Consider the following 19,414-nt stretch of genomic DNA (forward strand, 5'->3'; position numbering starts at 1 on the left):
TCTGAGATTGAGACTAGAATGGTTTCTGTACAGGGATTAAGAATAATTACATTTTTTTATAATGGTGCAGTAGTGCTGGGCGTTTTCTGGATCTGCCCCCTGGGTATGTTTACCTGTTTTTTTGTATACTAACTTAATAGCACGTATACCCACGGAACGCCATCTGTCTTCATACCTGTCATACCATCAGCATATTCCAGGCGTGAGCCATCTGACTGTAGGAGAAATTTTCAGCAGCGGAGCTGAGCACTGAGTACTCGGATGTGGCAGCTAGTGTGTTTCTAAGGGTTATGGAATATAATATGAGAATATGATACGAAAAGAGAAGATGGATCTGAATTAATACAAGAGAGGACAGAGGAAAAGCAAAGCAAAGGCTGAAGGGAGAGGTCTGCATAGATGAGAAACGCTCGTCATGCTAGATCTTATCAGATGTTTCGTCTCTCAAATGTGCATGAAGAATGAATGAAAATGAAAAAAAAAAACATTTCAGGAGAGAATTCTACTTGTCAAGAGATGAAAAAGTAAAAGGAAAATACAGTTATATGATGCAGAGCAAACTTCTTCCAGTCTCTTGCTAGGAAAGACACGCATTTACAGATTTTTTATGTATCCCTGTAAAACCACAACACACAGCTGGAAGCACAACATAGATCCCAGAATTAGGGGAGAGACGAACTGAAGAAGCAGCTGACCTGAACTGTCACCAGTGCTCCTGGATTACTTCACGCTCAGTTGAGTTGCTAAGATAACCAATCTTGCACGGGTTGGATCCAGAATGTTTCCAAGAACTGAGTTAATTAGTGAAACACCCTGAAGTTAACTAACTCCCCTGCCAATAAATGGGCTCTTCCATTTTCCTCACATGATTATCTAGGCACTTTCACTTTTCCATATATAGGAGCAGCTCAGGGACTGACAGATCAGGCTAGGTAGGGATACAGGCTTCAGGCACATGCATACTCCTTGCACGCGTACGCAGATGCAGGCACATGCCGATTCCACACGCTGAAACCCAAGTTAGTGTAAGAGGTAGTAGGTGAAGCCAGCGACGGTCCTGCTGATAAAGAACCTTCTCCTTTAAGAGAAGGCACTAACGGTAGAACTCTTCAACCACTGTTTGTAATAATCCATCAGGAAAAGCATCACAGTCATGAATGGGCCAGTGGATGGTTTATGTGATTACACGCTGGATGATGAAGGGGCTTTCATGTTCACATCGGAGTCGGTGGGAGAAGGACATCCAGGTAAGAAACCAGCTCTGGCGAATGCGTAAAAAGAGTAATATTTTCATTTAAAAATTTTTAAAAGCCTGAAGAAGAATTCATCTGCTATTAATCTGATTATAGAAGTTATAAATAACAGGGCACGTTTCGCTTTATTTCTATTGGACCTTGTCCGTACAGACTATAAAACCGCTATAACTCGGGTGCTTCCAACAGGAGTTTACGTGCCTTTGCAGGGTGTGTGTTACAGTGAGGAGGGCAGTGGGGTTTATGGTTGCTGCTTCTTCCTTTTCATCTGGATTTCTTTCAGTATTACTGTGGAGACACTACTGCATCTCTGATAGACTCAAGTTTCACGTACGGCTAAGAATGCATAGCTTGCTTCTCGAGTTCCATAGCTTTATGGGCCCTGTGAAACTGTCCGGCATATATGCTATGCTCTAAAACTGTTGTCACCCACAACAGGAATATCTCTAAGCAGGCTAGTTTAAAGCCTTTAAAAATCAATGGTCCCAGCAGCTGTACATGGCAAAGTTGCTGATTTTTTTTTCCCCCCATTCCTTCATCTGATGCAATATATGGAATTGCTTAAGCAAATAGTGGACAGTTATTTGCTAAACTTTAGGTATGGTCAGCAGACCTTAGTTCAATTTTATTGAAAACAAATGTTCATCCGCCATAAACATGTACCTTATGTCAACAGCAAGTGTTCCCCCAAGTGAGGCCAGGGGACAATAGACTGTTTGATGTCCTGAAAAGTGTATTTATTTTAGAAGCCGATTTGGCGTCCTGTGCCTTTTGCTATAATAAGGCTTTTTCAGGTCTGTACTCCGTGTTATGTGAGTAAATCATAAATGGGTGGAATGACATAGCAGAGAATAAAAAGGTCAGAAGTGAGAATTTTATGTCTATAATTGTGATGCTCTTCTATAATATTAACTTATTACTGCAGATCAAATCCATGGCTGATGCAATTGAGTACATCTCTGTCAATGTCAAGGCAGCTACAGCAAGTTAAGCCAGTTGGGGTTCTTTCTGATGTAACACAGTCAGAAAATGACAACCACATTCGGTCCTTGGGACATAGGTCCCATCTCAAATTTATATATAATTATATCCAGCATCTGTAGCGCAAGGTAGTTCCATAGGAAAAATAACATTATACAATATGGTAATTTTAAATCGATGATGGTATTTCCAAAGATGACAGGTCACAGTTTATGCTACTCTAATCATTATTTTTAATCCCCCCGGGGCAGTAATAGGTAAGTCTCAGAACAGGCAGAGTTCAACTGAGTCCCCAGGTTTAGCTTTGTCCCTTGGTTGCCTTCCTTTACCAAGTCTTTTTTTGTCTTGTTTCTTGTTTTGGAATGTGGCCTATTTTTTAGTTCTTATTCACATTCCCTTCTTTTTTTCCCAAAACTCTATTGGCCCACGGTAGGTTCTTTTAAGCCCCATGGGCGTTATTTTCCCCTTGCGCTGAAATACTAGGCAGGCCTTTGAGAAACCATGTCAGCACTTGTTAGATTTGTGCACAGCCTCTCATCTGGCAGAGGTTGCCAGATCTCTGGGTGCTGTGAGATGCAAAGTGGGAACCCAAGAGGCTTATTGTAGGGGGAGCGGGAAGCTGAAATTTACTCAGACATTTTCAAGACTGTGATGCTTATACTTTCTTAAACAGTCGAGGTCTTCGTGTAGGGTACTGAAAACCCAAACGCCTATGGCAAAGGAAAGATCCACGTTTTCCCGACCAAGGGAGGACAGTGAGCAACTCTGGGTGGTCCTGCAAATTCGTGTTCCTGAGCACAGCCCAGCAATAGCTCTTAATCGTCTCAGCGATAGCCCTCGTTTCTGACAGCAAGTTGCTCACCCTTAACATCCTGGCCAACCCCCCTTTTCCCTGCCTGTGGTTTTACACGGGAGGTGTAGGCGTGCCATTAGGTTTTTATCTCCCAGGAAAATCTTGGCTGTTTCTTAAAATGGGGCCCGGTGTCTGAGGCTGTAGTTGGGCTTCTGACATTATCAGTAGCGCTAGAATTTTATTGTGAGCTTTGAGTTCCTCTGTTTGATACCAAATGGATAACTCGTGTGTTCTTGATTATTTCTCTTCTGTATGTGACAGTATAATTTTGCTAGAGGGCATTACGTGAAGTAAAGATCCTGAACCAGATCTTTGTCTGGTGGAAATTTGAATTGTTCTGATTGTATTAGCTGAGGATCGAATGCTTTAATGGAGACCTCCTTCTTAATAAACAAAGCAGGAGAAATTACGTGCTTTTTTTTTGCGTATACAGAGAACTGCCTTATACCTGTGCAATGCCTAAGAGCTGTGCGTCACTAAGAAGCCCCGATTCCATAGAAGCAAGTAATTGCTGGCAATAATTAACGTACAGGTATTACCGATGCTCCCCAAAGCCTTTATAGAAGACTCTGTTTATCCCATCTTCTCAGTCCAAATTCTTCAAAATCACTTGGGTATAAAATTTGGGACTTCCTTCCAGAAGGTCTTTAATCCTGGCATTTAGTGGGGTAAATGCCAAACTCTCTGAAGACTTACATGTGACTTCTTCATTTCAATATAATAAAAGCACATAGATAGCAGCAAGGGGAAGAGGAAGATTTTTTTTTTTTAGATAGCTGGGTTTTGTCACTGCTCCATTTTGCTTTGTCCAGTAGTGTCTGTCCGTGCTGCACAACGGTTTCACTGCGCTTCGAAAGGCATTGTGTGTTTCTCTGACCCACAATGTCTTACAGGTGCCAAACCACTTAGGATTAATTCCTTCCCCTATCTGGTGTGACTTCAGGTGGAATTGCCTGCAAACAGAATGTCATTCAGTTTTCCAGTAAGTATCAAGGGATGTCTTTAAAAAGATAAGAGAAAACAACTGCTAAAAGCACCCTCAGATTTTCAACCATATTAAAAACATACGTCTATCTTCTGAATATTCACAGAAAAAAAATCACAAAAGAAAAAACCCCCAGAAAATGCAGATCTTTCCAGCAAGTTGATGCTTGCATGTCTTATATCTAACATTATATACACTTAACAATATCTAATATTGTATATACTTAACAATATACATAATACTTCAGTAAACTGTGTAGTGAACAAAGAGAACAGATGTACAAGATATTTAAACAGTGTAGTGTTAGCACTGAAGTTATCAGCACTCCTCAAGAGTCTTTTAAATAGGAAAAATGTAATACAGCACAATTCAGCTATTCAAAGTCTTTCTAGTGAAACTTTTTTTGCTGGAAAGCTTATTTTTTGATGAAGTGCTCACGATAAGTATCTGCTTTCCTTGACTGTTTTATTTTTTTACCAGAAAACTGAGAATATATTTTGAATATAAAATTTCACATTCTAGTTTAAAAATTTTTTTTCTGTTGATATAAATAATGTATCATTAAAAATACCTAATGTTATGTTGATGATCACAGGTTTTTAGGAAAATCAACCTTACCTTTTGAAATGTTCAATGTTTATTATATTTACTACACCATCAAAGCCAGAAGTGTGGTTGTACCTGTTGTTCTTCAAAGGGCGGAGCTTTTTTGAATTACATTTTCAGTTGTTACTGCTGTTCATAGATTGTTTTGGGGGGTATGTGGTGAATCTGTGAAACTGAATTCTTGGGGAGGTCCTGAGAACTTGCAGATGTCACGGCTTGTGTTGGGCTCTTACATAGTCTAGATTGATGTAACAAACTTATGTCCAACTATCTGGAAAACTGTGAAGCTCCTTTTAATTATTGGAGATCATTTTTGTTGTTGAACGCCTCCTTTACGTCATCATTTGACAACTGGGCATTTGAGTGGGGTTTATCATCAGCTCCCCTGGACTCATTCATTCCTTTTATAGTTAGCAAGAGCTGGTTTACGGCCAGTTGGCATCTCTGCCATAAGGCTGGGTCTGTGGGATGATTGGATTTCATTAAAGGAATTCATGGTTATCTAATACTTTCCTGCTTAGTCAAGAAATCCTCAGCCTGGACATCCCTTCTGCAATATTTATCCTATTGCATAGTAGTTCACTACATGAAGGTATGCATGAACCGAATTCTTACCTATTACATCATTTTTTTAGACGATAATGCCTCACCAGAGGTGGTCCATTATGCTTTCCCTGTTTCCAAAAGAGAAGGAAAAAAAAAAAAAGGAAGGAAATAATGGACCAACATATCCTGTCACATTTAGCGGCTAATAAGAGAAATGGGACGGTTGAGATGAGAAATTTAAATAACAATGAAGTGTGCACAAAGCCTGCTAAGCATTGCTAAGTATAGAACGCCTGGTTTTATTTTACACCAGAGACCTTTACTAATAGACATGCCTTTAATTTAATGCATTAATCAGTCAATCATCCAGCTAGATTTCTCTTTCCAGTCTTGATAGGCGTATCTGTATCTGTATTTGGATCTAGTTGCACTAGAACTGTTGGCTGTTGCACCAACAATCAGATATGGCATGAATTGTCAAACTGATTTGTCTCAGCCTATTTTAATCTAAAGGTGTGCTATCAGCGTAGTAGATTAAATTGTTCTAATTTATTATTTTAATTGATTAAATTCTCGCATAGGTTTTAAAGACCAGAAGGAACCTCTTATATATAATCTGGTTTGACCTTCACACACAGGTAATAATATTTCATGCAAGAATTCTTCAAACACGCTAGTAAATGATGGTTGAATTTCATTCATACCTTTTAAAAAGATACCCAATTTTCATCTAGAGGTTTGAAGGAACAAGGAATCCTGCATTCCTCTAGATGAATGGTTTCAATGGCTCTCACCCTTTTAAGATTTTCCTTATTGAATCTTTATCTGTCTCTTTAATTTCCAGCTATCAACTGCAGTTCCATTATTGTCTATCAGGCAAAAACTTTTCTCTCAGCATATTATTTTTAGGTTCTTAGAGACTGTCATCCCAATGCCTGTTAGGATTTCCTCTGGTAGGATGCCTTTCCTTCAGTCTTTCAAAACTAGAGTGAGCTTGACTGATTTCATCCTGGAAGATGTACTTTTCTGATTTTGGGGCATTCTTCTCAGTCTGTCCTAAACCTTCCTGCAGCTTCTTAACGTCGTCTTTGGAATACCACCACCAAAATCTAGTATTTCTGTAGCAGTCTCACCAATGCTGTTGTATGGAGATAATTTCATTTCTATGGGTGACTGTTCATCTGGTTTTCTATCATGATCTTTTCAGAGTAACAGTTTTGTGAGACAAACTCTCCCCTTCTGTAAATGTGGACTACGCTTTTTGTTCATGAATGTTGGCTGTGTTATTTCTCTGACAGGGAAGCAAAAGAGCTGCTTTTCTACCTATCAATATCCATGAAATACTGTAGATACTAATGGTACAGTTCATACAAAAAAAAAACCCAAAACATGAAAACATCCTGTTATATCTTCACTTACTGATTTCACTGCCTACTATGGCTAATGCTCCCTTGAAAATTTCATGAAAGTTTTAGTTCATAGATTAATTTCAACCACAGCATGCAAAACCAACATAAGGTTCTTTGTACCAGATAGGTGCCACGAGGAGAAATGAGGATGAATTAGTCATGTGGGATTACCTGTACTCTTCTTGACTGTTTTGGAAAGAATGCATATAATATCCCTGTATGTCCCAGCATGGGACGCTGGTATCTAATGCAAGTGAGACATGTTTCATGTGGAACGAGGACAGGGATAAAGGTTGTTCCTGGCATAGAAACTCCGGGTGGTGAAAAAAAGACTACAAAGTAGTCCCGGTCACTAGGAGTTTACTGCAGGGCATTGGACCTGCACTAAGAAGGTCATCCTATCCCAGCTGCTGTGTTGTCCCACTCAGGTAATCAAAAATTACATATTTTTGTCAACAATGTTTGCTTTTATGCTTGAAAAGATGGCTGTATTTCCTTATAAAAATGAAAACTTTGAAGAGAGCAAGCAGAGATACATTTTAATCACTCCTGCCACCTTTGTCCCCAGTCTTGCTAAACAAGTTTCATTTGGACTTCTAACTAAATTGCAAGAATGGTGTCTGATTCCTGTTTGGTAATAATTGTCCCAAATTTAGTAATCTATGTACAGTTCTTGCAAGGCTGAAAGTTCCCATGCAGCCTACATTTGCTAATTGTCTTTTGTGTTCATTCTTTTTGTGTTGAAGTGGTTAATATGGGAGATAAGAGTGTCAGAATCACATTAGTTCTCTAGTCTTTGATTTGTTCCTCTTAGCTAAATGTACACCTTCCTCATGAAAATAAATGAGAATTTATTTTGAATTGAGGTTAAATGTATTAAAAGTCTCTAATGACATACTCTTACAAAACATCGCTTTCCAACAGATTGTGTTGCAAATGGCAAGGCGGGAGATTATTTTGCCACACAGCAGGTTACAGCAACCTCTAAACACAGTATGCAATATCAGACATTTTTCAAGAACAATAAAATTAAAATACATGAGAAAAATTACCATTTTCACATGGAAGGCATTGTTATGGGTGCTGCCCTTTTGTGTTCATTAGAATAGCTACATTATTTGATTAGGATTCATTAGTCATTAAAAAGGTAAGAAAAGAAAGAAAAAGAGAAAAGATTACTATGAAAAACCTGAGCTGAAACCTTTGTATTTGGGATGTAACTGAAGATAATCCTCAAGAATTACCTCAGGCAAACTTCTGTTGGTAACCCCTTCTTGCTTCTGTGCGCGCTGCTCTCTCCCCTGTCTTAGGTGGGTTGCAGGGATTATTAGGAGATGGCACTGCAGGGTGGTAGGGAGCAGTGAGAGGCAGCAAACCTGAAACGGGCGCTTGACTCTGAGCTGTGCATTATCTGCAGTGATCTAAACTCTTGCTCAGGCTTTACCAGCAGTGTTCTTCAGGTTCGTTCTAACTTTCTGTTGGGCAGATGGAAGTTGATGGTGGAATATCACCTTCATGTTAGAATACCACTGATGCGGAGTGCATGCTGTATTGGCTTGTGGTGTTAGAGAAGGAGAAGGCTGGGAGTAAAGCCTCTTAGCTTCTCAGGTAATTCTATGTATAACATACTTGTTTCACACCTAAGTGCAGAAAACTACAGGTAAAGTTGTAGTCAGTATTAGTTTGCACCATGGAGTAAATTCCCCATTGTATCTACTGGCTTTGCTTGCAGGATGTTTCATATGTCTTTCTACTTAGTTAGCTTAAATCTCCAGTAATAAGTAGTAAAAGAATTCCTTGCTGAAACACCTACCTATTCAAAGTGATGCAAACAGTCCGTGTTTTGCATTGAGTGCTATGGTTTTGAATCACAGCTTTGATGCCTTGCAGATAAAATCTGCGATCAAATCAGCGATGCTGTACTAGATGCCCATCTCAAACAGGACCCGAATGCCAAGGTTGCTTGTGGTAAGTTGTTTGCTGCTTTGCTTTAAGTCATCACCCAGTCACCGTTCTTTTCTTATGATGTTTGCATAGCGCTTGATGCTATCATTTGCTAACTCAATTTACTCTCTAAAAATTACATAAGAATTACAGTCTTCAAGAGAAGGAGAGATGAGAAGAAACGGTAAAAGTTTTTATAAAGACTGGAGCCTGTAGAATGGTGGGATAGTTAATTATGTGTGTGGACTGAATTTTCCTGGGAGAAACAGACTGGGCTTCATTACAGTGGATTTTTGAAAGACTATTTGAATGTTTTGTTGAAAAGTTCATTGACTGTATTTCATAAAGTACGAATTTTTCAGTCCAAGTCCCCATAACTCCTTGTGTTTTGAAATCTCTTCAGAAAGAGTTGTACCATCAACCCTCAGGTCATTACCCCAATTCATGTATTATGTAACTAAATCCCATCTTCAGATTCTTCCTCCTGGGACTGGAGGCAGGTTTTCAAAATATTTCATCACTGATGAGATTTATTTAGCCTCCGTATGTATCTTAGAGTGATTAAGGATTAAGTGGATTTAGGAATCACAGCTTAATGCTACATTTCCCTAAAATCTGTGCGTATCACTGCATCATGCTCAGTGTTTTGACTTTCCCATTTGTAAGTTGGACATACTAGTCTTTTCCTTACTTTCAGACATATGGTGAATATGAAAGGAATTTGTTGTCGAAGGAGCTAATATTGCTAAAAATATGGGTAGAAAGGACTTATATACTGTATATACCCAGTAGATCTCTCAAAATCACCATCGTCACATAGTTATTTGTCACAGTGGGCTGGGTTATTCTACTGTTGCAATCCTGTTTTCATCTCTCTTTTCAGAGACAGTGTGTAAGACAGGAATGGTGTTGCTCTGTGGGGAGATCACATCTCATGCTATTGTGGATTATCAACGAGTTGTCCGAGATGCAATTAGACATATTGGCTATGATGATTCAGCTAAAGGTTGGTGGAAAAACTCATGAAATCCTTGAAGAGCAAGCAATAGGCAACTGCAAACAGGTCTGTCACCACTTCCATGCATGGGCTTTAGCAAGCCTGATAAAAACTGAATGTCCTGCGTGAAAGCTGCTTACGTGGTGCTACGTGAATACACTTTCTGGCTTTATCCCAGTAAGTAGAAAACCCATCATATATTAGTTAAAACTGAAAGGGATTAGGCAGAATATACTTGGAACTGTGGTATTAGGGCAGAGTAGTTAACTGCAGCTTGAGCCACAGAACCTACCACTCCTCCAAACTTGTGAGAACTCGAATCTCGGTTATTAATTTGGCAAGCCGATTGATGCATCTTGGTGAGAAAGAGAGGGAAGAAGAAACCTAGTTCATTGCGTCGTACCATCGTATATTTGTACTGTGGTAGCATCTAGAATTCCCAGGTGTAAAGCAGGTTCTCACTGTGCAAGGTGCTCTGTTAGCTCTGAACAACTCCTCCTACGCCGAGGAGTGTGCAGTCCAAATCCGGTTTGTGTAACGTACAAACGATAAAAAAGACAAAATGCTTTATAGACCAGACACATTTAACTTTCTGATTTGCCGTGTATCTGTTTGTACATTACAAATATTCCAAGTATACTGTTACAGTGAAGTGTATCTTTTAAGAGCTTTCGGTTAAAGAAAGTTGTTTCCTGCAGTCCTTTAACGGCTAGTGAATTTACAGGGAGATTGTGGTGGGAGAATATTCTAGAAGCACAGCTGCAGATTACCTCCACCATCACGTAACAGCAGTGCTTTCAGAAAATGCTGGCAAATCTAATAGGTCGTAAGTCTCCTTTTTATCCTAACTGCCAAAAATGATAAGGGGAGATGCAGTGACCCAGTAAAAAACAATTTCTATGCAGAAGGAAAACAAAAAGCTAAGACAAACAATTGCACACAGAACTATAATTTTCTTCTCTACATCGCGCGTTTAAAAGAGGGCGAAGAGCATTCTTCAAATGGATCATATGCATATGGACATGTATTTATGTTGTATTGGCTGAACATGAGTTTGGTCAGCAGCTGCCAGTAGCTACAGTTCTAGGAAAGGTTGGATTTGGAGAGAAGCAAGTTGCTGTTAATATACCTAGGAACAGGTGGAAAATTTTGCCACAATATTCTGTAAGTCTTTCAATTTCTTTTTAAAACCTTCCTTTTGGTCTTTGAAAGTAATGTAAATTGAATCCCCACTTCCAGATTTGCTGTGAGACTTGAATCTGTTTTTTTCTCTGTTTGTGGCTCTCACACAAACTCCCATGAGAGATTTATGTACAGACACTGTTTTACGTGTATTACAAATAATGTATGAGAGAGCAGAGCCTTCAGTTGCTGAAAACATCAGCTTCTAGGAATTTACGTAGAGGTTTTTAATACTATTTATTTGGGAGAGGCTGATTATTTACTTTTTTGACTAGTTTTCTGCAGTTAGCAATTCATAATCTGAATTGGCTTGGCGCAGGGTGCCAATGCAAGAGAAAACAAGCAGTAACAAGCAATAAAGGCAAGCCTATATGCCCCAACCCCTCCCAAAAAAGGTTTCAAGTGCTGCGTTGACAAAAAAATTTAACTGAAAATAGCGGTTAGGTTGTGAGTTCTGAATGCGGTATCCTTCAGAATGAAAATTTTGTCATATGGTTCCGTGTTACTTTCCTGAATTGTGACAGAAAAAGCTTAACTTGCCGCTATTCTTTTTTCCAAATAGGCTTTGACTACAAGACTTGTAATGTCTTAGTGGCGCTGGAACAGCAGTCACCTGATATTGCCCAAGGTGTTCATCTACACAGGGATGAAGAGGATGTTGGTGCTGGAGATCAGGTAGATATGACGTCTAAAACATCAGAGCTGTTTGAGTGGAAAGTTTGCCCCATCTCATTGCCCCATTTTCTAAATCAAAATCCATGTGAAGATTTCCACACTTCCATCTTGGGCTAGCCCAGAATAAAAACCATACTTTTATTAAAACAGTTGGAAGTTCTTTGAGGGCAGACTTTTGCCTGGTGTTTGTTACAGCACTCCATGCAAGTCAGGAGGGCTCTGGCAGTTTGTAGTAGCTGAGGATGTGTCCTTTAGAATTTAACAAAGGTTTTTTGCTTATGATTTCATGTTTTTGTTGAGTAGCTTTAGATTCATTAGACCATTCATCTCGCAGCCAGACTTGTCTTGTAAGATGGAATAAACAAAGGATCTTTTCATTTTCACAGAGCTCTTGAGATTTTACGCAGCAAAAAATTAGGGGGTTTCAACTGTCTGCAGCACTAGTACAATGAAGGCAAATACGCCAGAATACTTTCAATTCTGTCTTATTTCCCAGAGGCAGCTGTTGTAATAGGTGTTCCACATAATTAAGGCTGTCCAACCTGCATTTCTATGAGCTAAATAACACATGTAGGTAATTATGGTGTGTTCCCAAGAGAAAGATGCTAACATAAAAACTCCGTACTCTGACTGATGCCAGTATGAGCGAGTTTAACATTTACAGTCGTTATCATTAGTAGTAATATCTAGTTTATAACAATGCTGTTGAGAACCATAAGTGGAGATATCGGAGTCCAGGAGCCAAGCTAATATTGTTCAAAAAACCCTTGAGGACTAAATTAAAATGCTTTTATGCTGTCATGGGGACATAATACTACATAAGATGAAAAGATACCTGACTTTCTTTGGCACTTTGATGGCCTCCCTTCCCATTGTATCAAAGTACCTTCCCGTCTTTATTTTTTTTGTATCACAACATACACTGGATAAGGAGAAAGAAGATGCTGCTAACTCTATTTAACAAATAATGTTCTGATTCAGGGAACGGGACTGAATAACACTAGAAGCTGTGACTAGAAGTGTGTGGCGCTGCGAATCTGAGGCAGGTGCCTTAGACTGTTGAACGGTACCTCCTTTACGTAGGATTCAAATCCCATTCCACTGACATGTCAGATCTGAGCTGCAGTATACATGTGTCTGTATTCATACAGAAAAGCTTCTACAACCTGTCCAGGCTAACGATAACACTATGACAGAATAGTCCTGAAATTCTTTTGCTCAAACAGATTTCCTTTCCTAGGAAAGAACCTGATGTTTTTTCGCAGAAATGTCTCTGTTTCTGCCCAGGTTTCCAGCTCAACGTGTAAACCTTCAGGCTTTCAGTGAAAAATTCTAGGAACGTGGTTTGTTTCTCATTGCACTATAACATGTTGGAGCCTGATCTGAGTTTAAGCTTCTTGGACTGTAATGTAAAATAGTAGAAAGTATACCTGAGGGTACTGTTTACTCTTTGCTTCAGATGAAATCTCGTTGCCTTTGGTTGTGGTGCTTTTAGCAGTGACTGAAGTATCTCTTCTCCTCCTGTAGGGTTTGATGTTTGGTTATGCAACAGATGAGACAGAAGAATGTATGCCTCTAACAATTATTCTTGCTCATAAACTGAATGCCAGGCTAGCAGAGCTGAGGCGTAATGGAGAGCTTCCTTGGCTGAGGCCTGACTCTAAAACACAGGTAAATACTAATTTCATTCCAGTTTTTCCTCTTTTACTAACGCAATAGCATTCCAGACACTTATGGATAGTCCAGATAGTTGAAAACTACCACTTTTTCATTTCCAGAAATCTTAAATATTTTTAAAGACAGCAATTGAAGGTGTTCAGAGTATCAGGATAACCTGCAAGTAGCAGATATATAGCCTACAAGTAGCAAATAAAGCATTTCCACTGCTTATGATACCGTCTCCTTACAGGTTAACCTGTAGCAGAGTGCTAGGAGCACTTAACCACCTACCTGTCAAGAAACATTTAACATTTAACATATGTATTTAGGGATTCGGGCTGGCTTTTTTGAAGATGCACTGAGAACGTAAATTTCTGAGGCTTGGGAGCTTGGCTGGAAATCCCAACCGAAAGACCCATTTTGGACAATTTCATAGAAAATCAGATCGTCCATACTGGGTCTCTGGTTTTTTTCTCACCGCTGCAAAAACGAAGAATGAGAAAGTAGGCTTCATTTCTCATACCGTGGCAACAACGTGAGCAGTGATCATTGTAATGTCAGCGTTGACATTTTGCTACAATTTTGCTCTTGGAATAGCATAGCATGACATTTGATGTAGGCCAGTAATACATTTTATAGCAACTTTGTTTTTTTTCTTCCTCCCTTTCCCTGTTCTGTTCAGGTCACGGTTCAGTACATCCAGGAGAACGGAGCAGTCATCCCAGTGCGTGTGCACACCATTGTGATATCTGTGCAGCACGATGAAACTATTTCGCTGGAGACTATGCGCAGAACCCTGAAGGATCGTGTGATTCAAGCTGTTGTCCCTGCAAAATACTTGGATGAGAAAACTATTTATCACCTTCAACCTAGTGGGCGTTTTGTTATTGGAGGGCCTCAGGTTTGTGTTGTATTATTTTGGTGCTTTTATCAGCTTGCCTTTGCCATTGTCTTAAAAGAAATGCTCAGCTTTTTGGCATGTCCGTCCTAAGGCGTGAGAAGCAAGCTGTCTAGTGGAAGTTTTAGCGGCAGTTGTATGTGGGAGAAGCACCCAGGGTTTCACGTGCTGTATTCCAAAGTAACCTTTGAGGGCACGGTTATATCATACACGCGTTGTGACTAGGCAGGCAGGTTGAGCTGAATCTTACATTGCGTGTGGAACGTACGGCCCAGCTCTGGGTTTCCTCCAACCCTCTCGAGTCCAGCACCGAGTGAGACACGCGATCCTTTCTCATGGAAGGCATGCCTTCCAGAGAGATGGACAAGAGAAGGCAAGAGAAGGTTTACTTCTCTTACAGTGAACCTGGTTTGCAGATCTGCACAGTTTGCACTGTTCCGCCTGACACCAACGAGAGCCGAAGGTGTTCATCCGTTCTGAAAAATCAGCCCCTGATAGGCTTCTCCTGGTGAGAAAATAAATGTTGCTTTTGCTTTATCTAGGCAATGCAGGAGCTGGGATTTATAATTTGATCCTGCGCTCACAGAAATCAGGCAGAACTACCGCTCTCTGTAGCATCAGGACTTCTGAGATTTGGTTCTTGAAAACAAATTCACCATTCCCAATGTTTTAGTCTTCAGTTCCCTTCACAACTGTCACAGCAAAATTCCAAAGCTCCTTCCTGAAATTAGGTCCAATTTTACAACAAATCCAAGTAGACATTGTTTTTCCTTTGCTGTTCAAATTAATTCATTTACTGGAATTTGCCAGAATTATTTTTAAGGTGCTGTGTCTTTTTTACATTAGTGCCATGGAACAGGCACGAAGGTGTTGAGATTAATCATTATAATAATGATTATACAAAAAATATATTTTTGTGTAGTTGCATTGGTTGTATCACTGTAATTTTGTGTATCATTGGCATCCTAGACTACGGACAAATGGAGAGGCAAACTTGAGCTGTAACTTGGAGCAAATGAACCAATGCAGCAATCATAGCTACTTGCAAAAACAAGGCTACACATACGAAAATTTTCAGGTGTGCACTGAACTGCACCCATTTAAAAATATAATAGAATTACATTTGGTAAGCCGGCCAGGAATAGCTTTTCTACTCTTGTGGTGGAACTGTATTGCTTATGTTTGCGCATACAAACACAGGCACGTTGCAGTGTATGTTTGCAGCCTTTTAAACCTGGGATAAGATTGCTTTGTGTGGGTCAATCTGCCTGTGTGTCCGTGGCCTTAAAACTGCTATCGTCACTTGTGCAACTTACAATAGCATTGCAGCAACCAGAAAGTAACTATTTCTTTCCTTGTCTTTTATGTCTTGAACTTTCTGATTACTTTTCATAAGAGTATTACTCAGTTTTACTTTTAACAACGCTAGCTATGGAAGGCTGTCTTAATCTCCAGCTCAGTTCATCTAAGGAAGACACACGTATTTCACTTGGGATTTCCACCTTATGTTTTTGAGCAGGGTGGTACCTTGAATTCTGGCTATGGCAAAATTAGTAATTTTGCTGCTATCACCGTTTTCCCAACAGCAACACCCGCTGGTACTGTGAGGACATTACAGCTCGTCGCAAAAGTGACTTCCACACGCTTTAAAAAGGCATTTGTGCTCTTTCAGCACCTTTAGAAGTTAGAGAGGTGTTTTTTTTCCTTTCACCTGTCCATTTCTCTTCCTCTCACTCGGTCCTGCAGTCAAGTCATGATGGCACACAAGGTGTTCTCGTTGCAACTGTCTGTGCCATCAGAAATTAAGGTTTGAGTCAAGCAGAAGAACCCCAGGAGGACAGGATCCTTTAGACAAGCTCAGCTATCTGCAATTCAGATTTACATCCCGCTGCTTTCTTAGTAGAATGGAACAAACAGTGCCAAAGGTTTTCTTCTGTGTATATGCACAGTCTTTCTAAGAAAAACTTTGACTCTCCACTTGTGTTTGCTGTGCAAACATTCCAGTAGTTGAATTTTACTGACATGATATTCTGTAGACAAAGCATTTCAAACCTGCCTGCACAGGTGGAGACTGAATTTCAAATTTGACCATGTTTCCATTCACACCAGAGGGCTTAAGCATTTAGTAAATCGGGGCGTCAGACGATTAGTCAGGTACTGATCAGCTAACCAAGATCAAATGAAAATATCAAGTACTTATGAGGAGCAATCAGGATAGCTGGGTAGGCAGCTAGAAGGTTACCTGCGCTTCCTTATTTAATATTTAAGAATATTCACCTATTTGTTCTTAGAAAGAAGTAATCCTTCTTTCCCAATGACCTATAACTGCCTACTACTCCATACCCATTGTGTATAGTTTAAATTAGACTATAAATATTTAGGGATTGGAAATGTGTTTTTAGTACATATTTGTATGACAGTCTCTGTAATGATACTGCACTGGAAGTGTTGGGTGCCAGGCTCCATGCAATGGTGTAGGAGGTAGCAGTGGCATACCTTTCAATAGTAAATACAAAAAAGACATCTATTGTTTAATAGTCACACAATTTCAGATTTTGATCAAAAGATATGAAAGCCTGCTTTTAAAATTTTTTCGTTAACAGTGTAAGATCTCTCAATTGTTCCTATACGCCACGTAGTGTGTTAGCAATATTCTGTATTCAGTTTGGATGTGGTAGATAAGTAACTTCTAAACTAAAGTTCCCATATTGTCTGGAATATTTACTTTTGGAACAGGCAGTGCATGCTCTAGCTATCTGGGTGTAAACCTGTTTGCTTGACTACCAAACGCTATTCGTGAATGGCTTGTCTTATGAATCGGGCTTTAAAGAACATTTATAGCCACCGTTGTAGCTCGGTGAGACAGATTCATTCCTTCAGCTACCCCACAGCAATCCATATGTGGTGAACTGACTGACATGTTGTTGTAGTCTTCTGAAGGATGCATAGCCTTGTTTGAGACTTATATTAAAAGGGATCGTAAAATGGACAAATTCTTCTACTGATTCAGGGTGATGCTGGTGTTACTGGTCGAAAGATCATTGTGGATACTTACGGTGGCTGGGGAGCCCATGGAGGTGGTGCCTTTTCTGGCAAAGACTATACGAAGGTGGACCGATCAGCTGCGTACGCAGCCCGTTGGGTGGCCAAGTCTCTTGTGAAAGCGGGGCTCTGTCGCCGTGTTCTCGTTCAGGTATGGTTTGCTATGAATGCTGCTTTTCTCCAAAAGATTTTTCCTTTTCAGCTTTACCTTGAATACACATCGTACGAGACACTGTAGTAGAAGCAGTCGTGGTGATGGCTTGGGGTTGAAGAAAGGAAGACCTTGATGTGCTTGGTTCAAGACCGCTGTAATGTCACTAATAGCCCATCAGCTTCTTGAAGCTGGAACTTTTCGTTTAGCTTTCATTTTATTGGCTGTTTTTCTGGACATTTATTGAGCCCTCAGTCCTCTGATGCTTACTGTCATGGAAATGAGCACGGGGTGACTGGATAATGGGGAAGAAAGTTATCCAGAGACCTCAGCATTTTCAAAGTTTTCTCTTTTTTTCTACAAATACAGGTTGCGCAGATATGGGAAGCGAAGGAGAGGCCTTAGTTTTCCTAAGATGGTTCATGAATGAATGCTTTCTTCTGCTGCATACTGTTGCCCACTGAGGTGCCGTGTTTATTTGCTAACTGTTGTGTCTTTTTTGCCATAGGTTTCTTATGCCATTGGGGTAGCTCATCCACTGTCCATTTCACTGTTCACTTATGGAACTTCCCAAAAAACAGAGAAAGAGCTGCTGGACATTGTGCACAAAAACTTTGATCTTCGGCCTGGAGTCATTGTCAGGTATAGAAACACACAAAAAGGAAAATATTTTGGTGATCACATCCTAGAAATGATTTCTTGCAAAACCGTTAGGTGTTACAATGTAAGAGTCAGCCTCTTGATGAACTGGCATGGCATTGTTCCATGCAGTACAAAAGAGACTTTCTCTCGTTCTGTCACTCTGTCAGTCTTCACAGTCGATACTTTTTATGGATCTACCGGTGTGCCATATCTTTTAAGATAATAGATGTACTTTTCGAGTTTCGTATGAAGCATATACTTTCAGCATTTGACCTTATATAGTATGTGGAATGCAAATAAAATAAAATAACTTTTGTATTCCAAGAATTTTAAGTTACTTTACTGTGAAAAAGGATATGTTTTGTTTTACAAAAGGAATTGAAGGTTATTTCATCTTTTCCATTAAAATTAATAATTCTCAATAATAAGGACTGTTCCTGTAGCCCTAAAGTACTTCACATTTAAGTTCTGTTGTCACTTTTATGGACGTGTTCACTGGTATGCTTGCATCTCCAGAATATGCGTGCTTGACTAAGGGTGTGAAATGGATGTCAACATCAGGATTTTAACGGTAGCTATCATGAAGTATCGTAATGTGAAGAATTTTCTCTTGTTTTTGTCATACACACAGGGATTTGGACCTAAAAAAGCCCATTTACCAGAAGACTGCATGTTATGGTCACTTTGGAAGAAACGAATTCTCATGGGAGGTGCCAAAAAAACTTGTGTTTTGACACTAGCAGTCACCCTTTAAAAACAGAAAGGAAGAGAAGTCCGCTAATGATGGGGATGCTTCCAAAAATCAAATTTGACAGCTTTGTATTCAACAAAAGGAATTTTAGATTTTAAATGGAAAGAAAGAAAAGGATATTTTCTTGGAAATTGATTTTTTTAACCCTCGGTGTCTTTCATTATCTAAGATATAAAGGACAGAGTCTGTTTTTTTAATCAGCATAAGACAACAAAATACAGTTTACTTTTTATTGCTGCTCTGTTGGTTCTTTTGAAAAAGGCAAAGTATGACTCAGGTACGCAAACCAATGGCTGAACCTCAAACCTTTCATGGGCAAAGGCAAAGACGACTTTCCCAATTCTGACTAAGGATCAGCAGATCTCTTGCTTCTAATTAGACAATGGGAAATTCTGGGGTCCAATTTCCTTACTGGAGCTAGCGCTGCATACAGCTGGGGGTTGCTTTGATGGGAGAAGGCTGAATATCACGTAACTGTATCTCGGCCTCTTGTGTAGAAGATGTTAACATATATGTAATATTTAAATCACCTTCACTGGGTATGTGCTGTTAATGTTGTGTTTCAATTACGTATGTTTTTGAAACATAAGTGTTCACCTATAAAACAACAATCATTGAATAAAAAGCTTTTTCCTACCATGTATGTAAAGGTGCCTCTTTTTCTATTTTTTTTAATGTTGCAGTATAATGGTCCATCTCAACTCAGCCTCTTCTACTCTTGTAGGATTTTAGTTTACCAACACAATTGAGTTTTATTAGATTTTGGAATTGTGATATGAATTTATCTTTCACCACATGTGTGATCACTGTTTAGTCCTTGTGATTAACAGAAACTTGGTG

At 39.5% G+C, this 19,414-nt stretch overlaps 1 protein-coding gene across 1 annotated transcript; it reads left to right on the forward strand.

Annotated features, from left to right (window-relative positions):
• Positions 1-935: 935 nt before the first annotated feature.
• Positions 936-19,212, forward strand: MAT1A (methionine adenosyltransferase 1A). The gene is made up of 9 exons (XM_009278813.1): positions 936-1,247; positions 8,524-8,601; positions 9,461-9,583; positions 11,319-11,431; positions 12,959-13,102; positions 13,773-13,991; positions 16,999-17,181; positions 17,690-17,823; positions 18,455-19,212. Exons 1-9 carry the CDS (start codon positions 1,154-1,156, stop codon positions 18,555-18,557), a joined length of 1,191 nt encoding a protein of 396 aa, XP_009277088.1. The 5' UTR covers positions 936-1,153; the 3' UTR covers positions 18,558-19,212.
• The last annotated feature ends 202 nt before the right edge of the window (positions 19,213-19,414 follow it).

This window comes from Aptenodytes forsteri, unplaced genomic scaffold, assembly GCF_000699145.1.
Source record: "Aptenodytes forsteri isolate BGI_AS27 unplaced genomic scaffold, ASM69914v1 Scaffold226, whole genome shotgun sequence".
Lineage (NCBI taxonomy): Eukaryota > Metazoa > Chordata > Aves > Sphenisciformes > Spheniscidae > Aptenodytes > Aptenodytes forsteri.

Bases quoted from the DNA above. Each gene is read 5' to 3' on its own strand.
- MAT1A (XM_009278813.1), top strand. From the start codon at position 1,154: ATGAATGGGCCAGTGGATGGTTTATGTGATTACACGCTGGATGATGAA. The intron at 13,992-16,998 runs GTTTGTGTTGTA...CTACTGATTCAG, and splicing joins TTGTTATTGGAGGGCCTCAG to GGTGATGCTGGTGTTACTGG. The intron at 17,824-18,454 runs GTATAGAAACAC...TCATACACACAG, and splicing joins CGGCCTGGAGTCATTGTCAG to GGATTTGGACCTAAAAAAGC.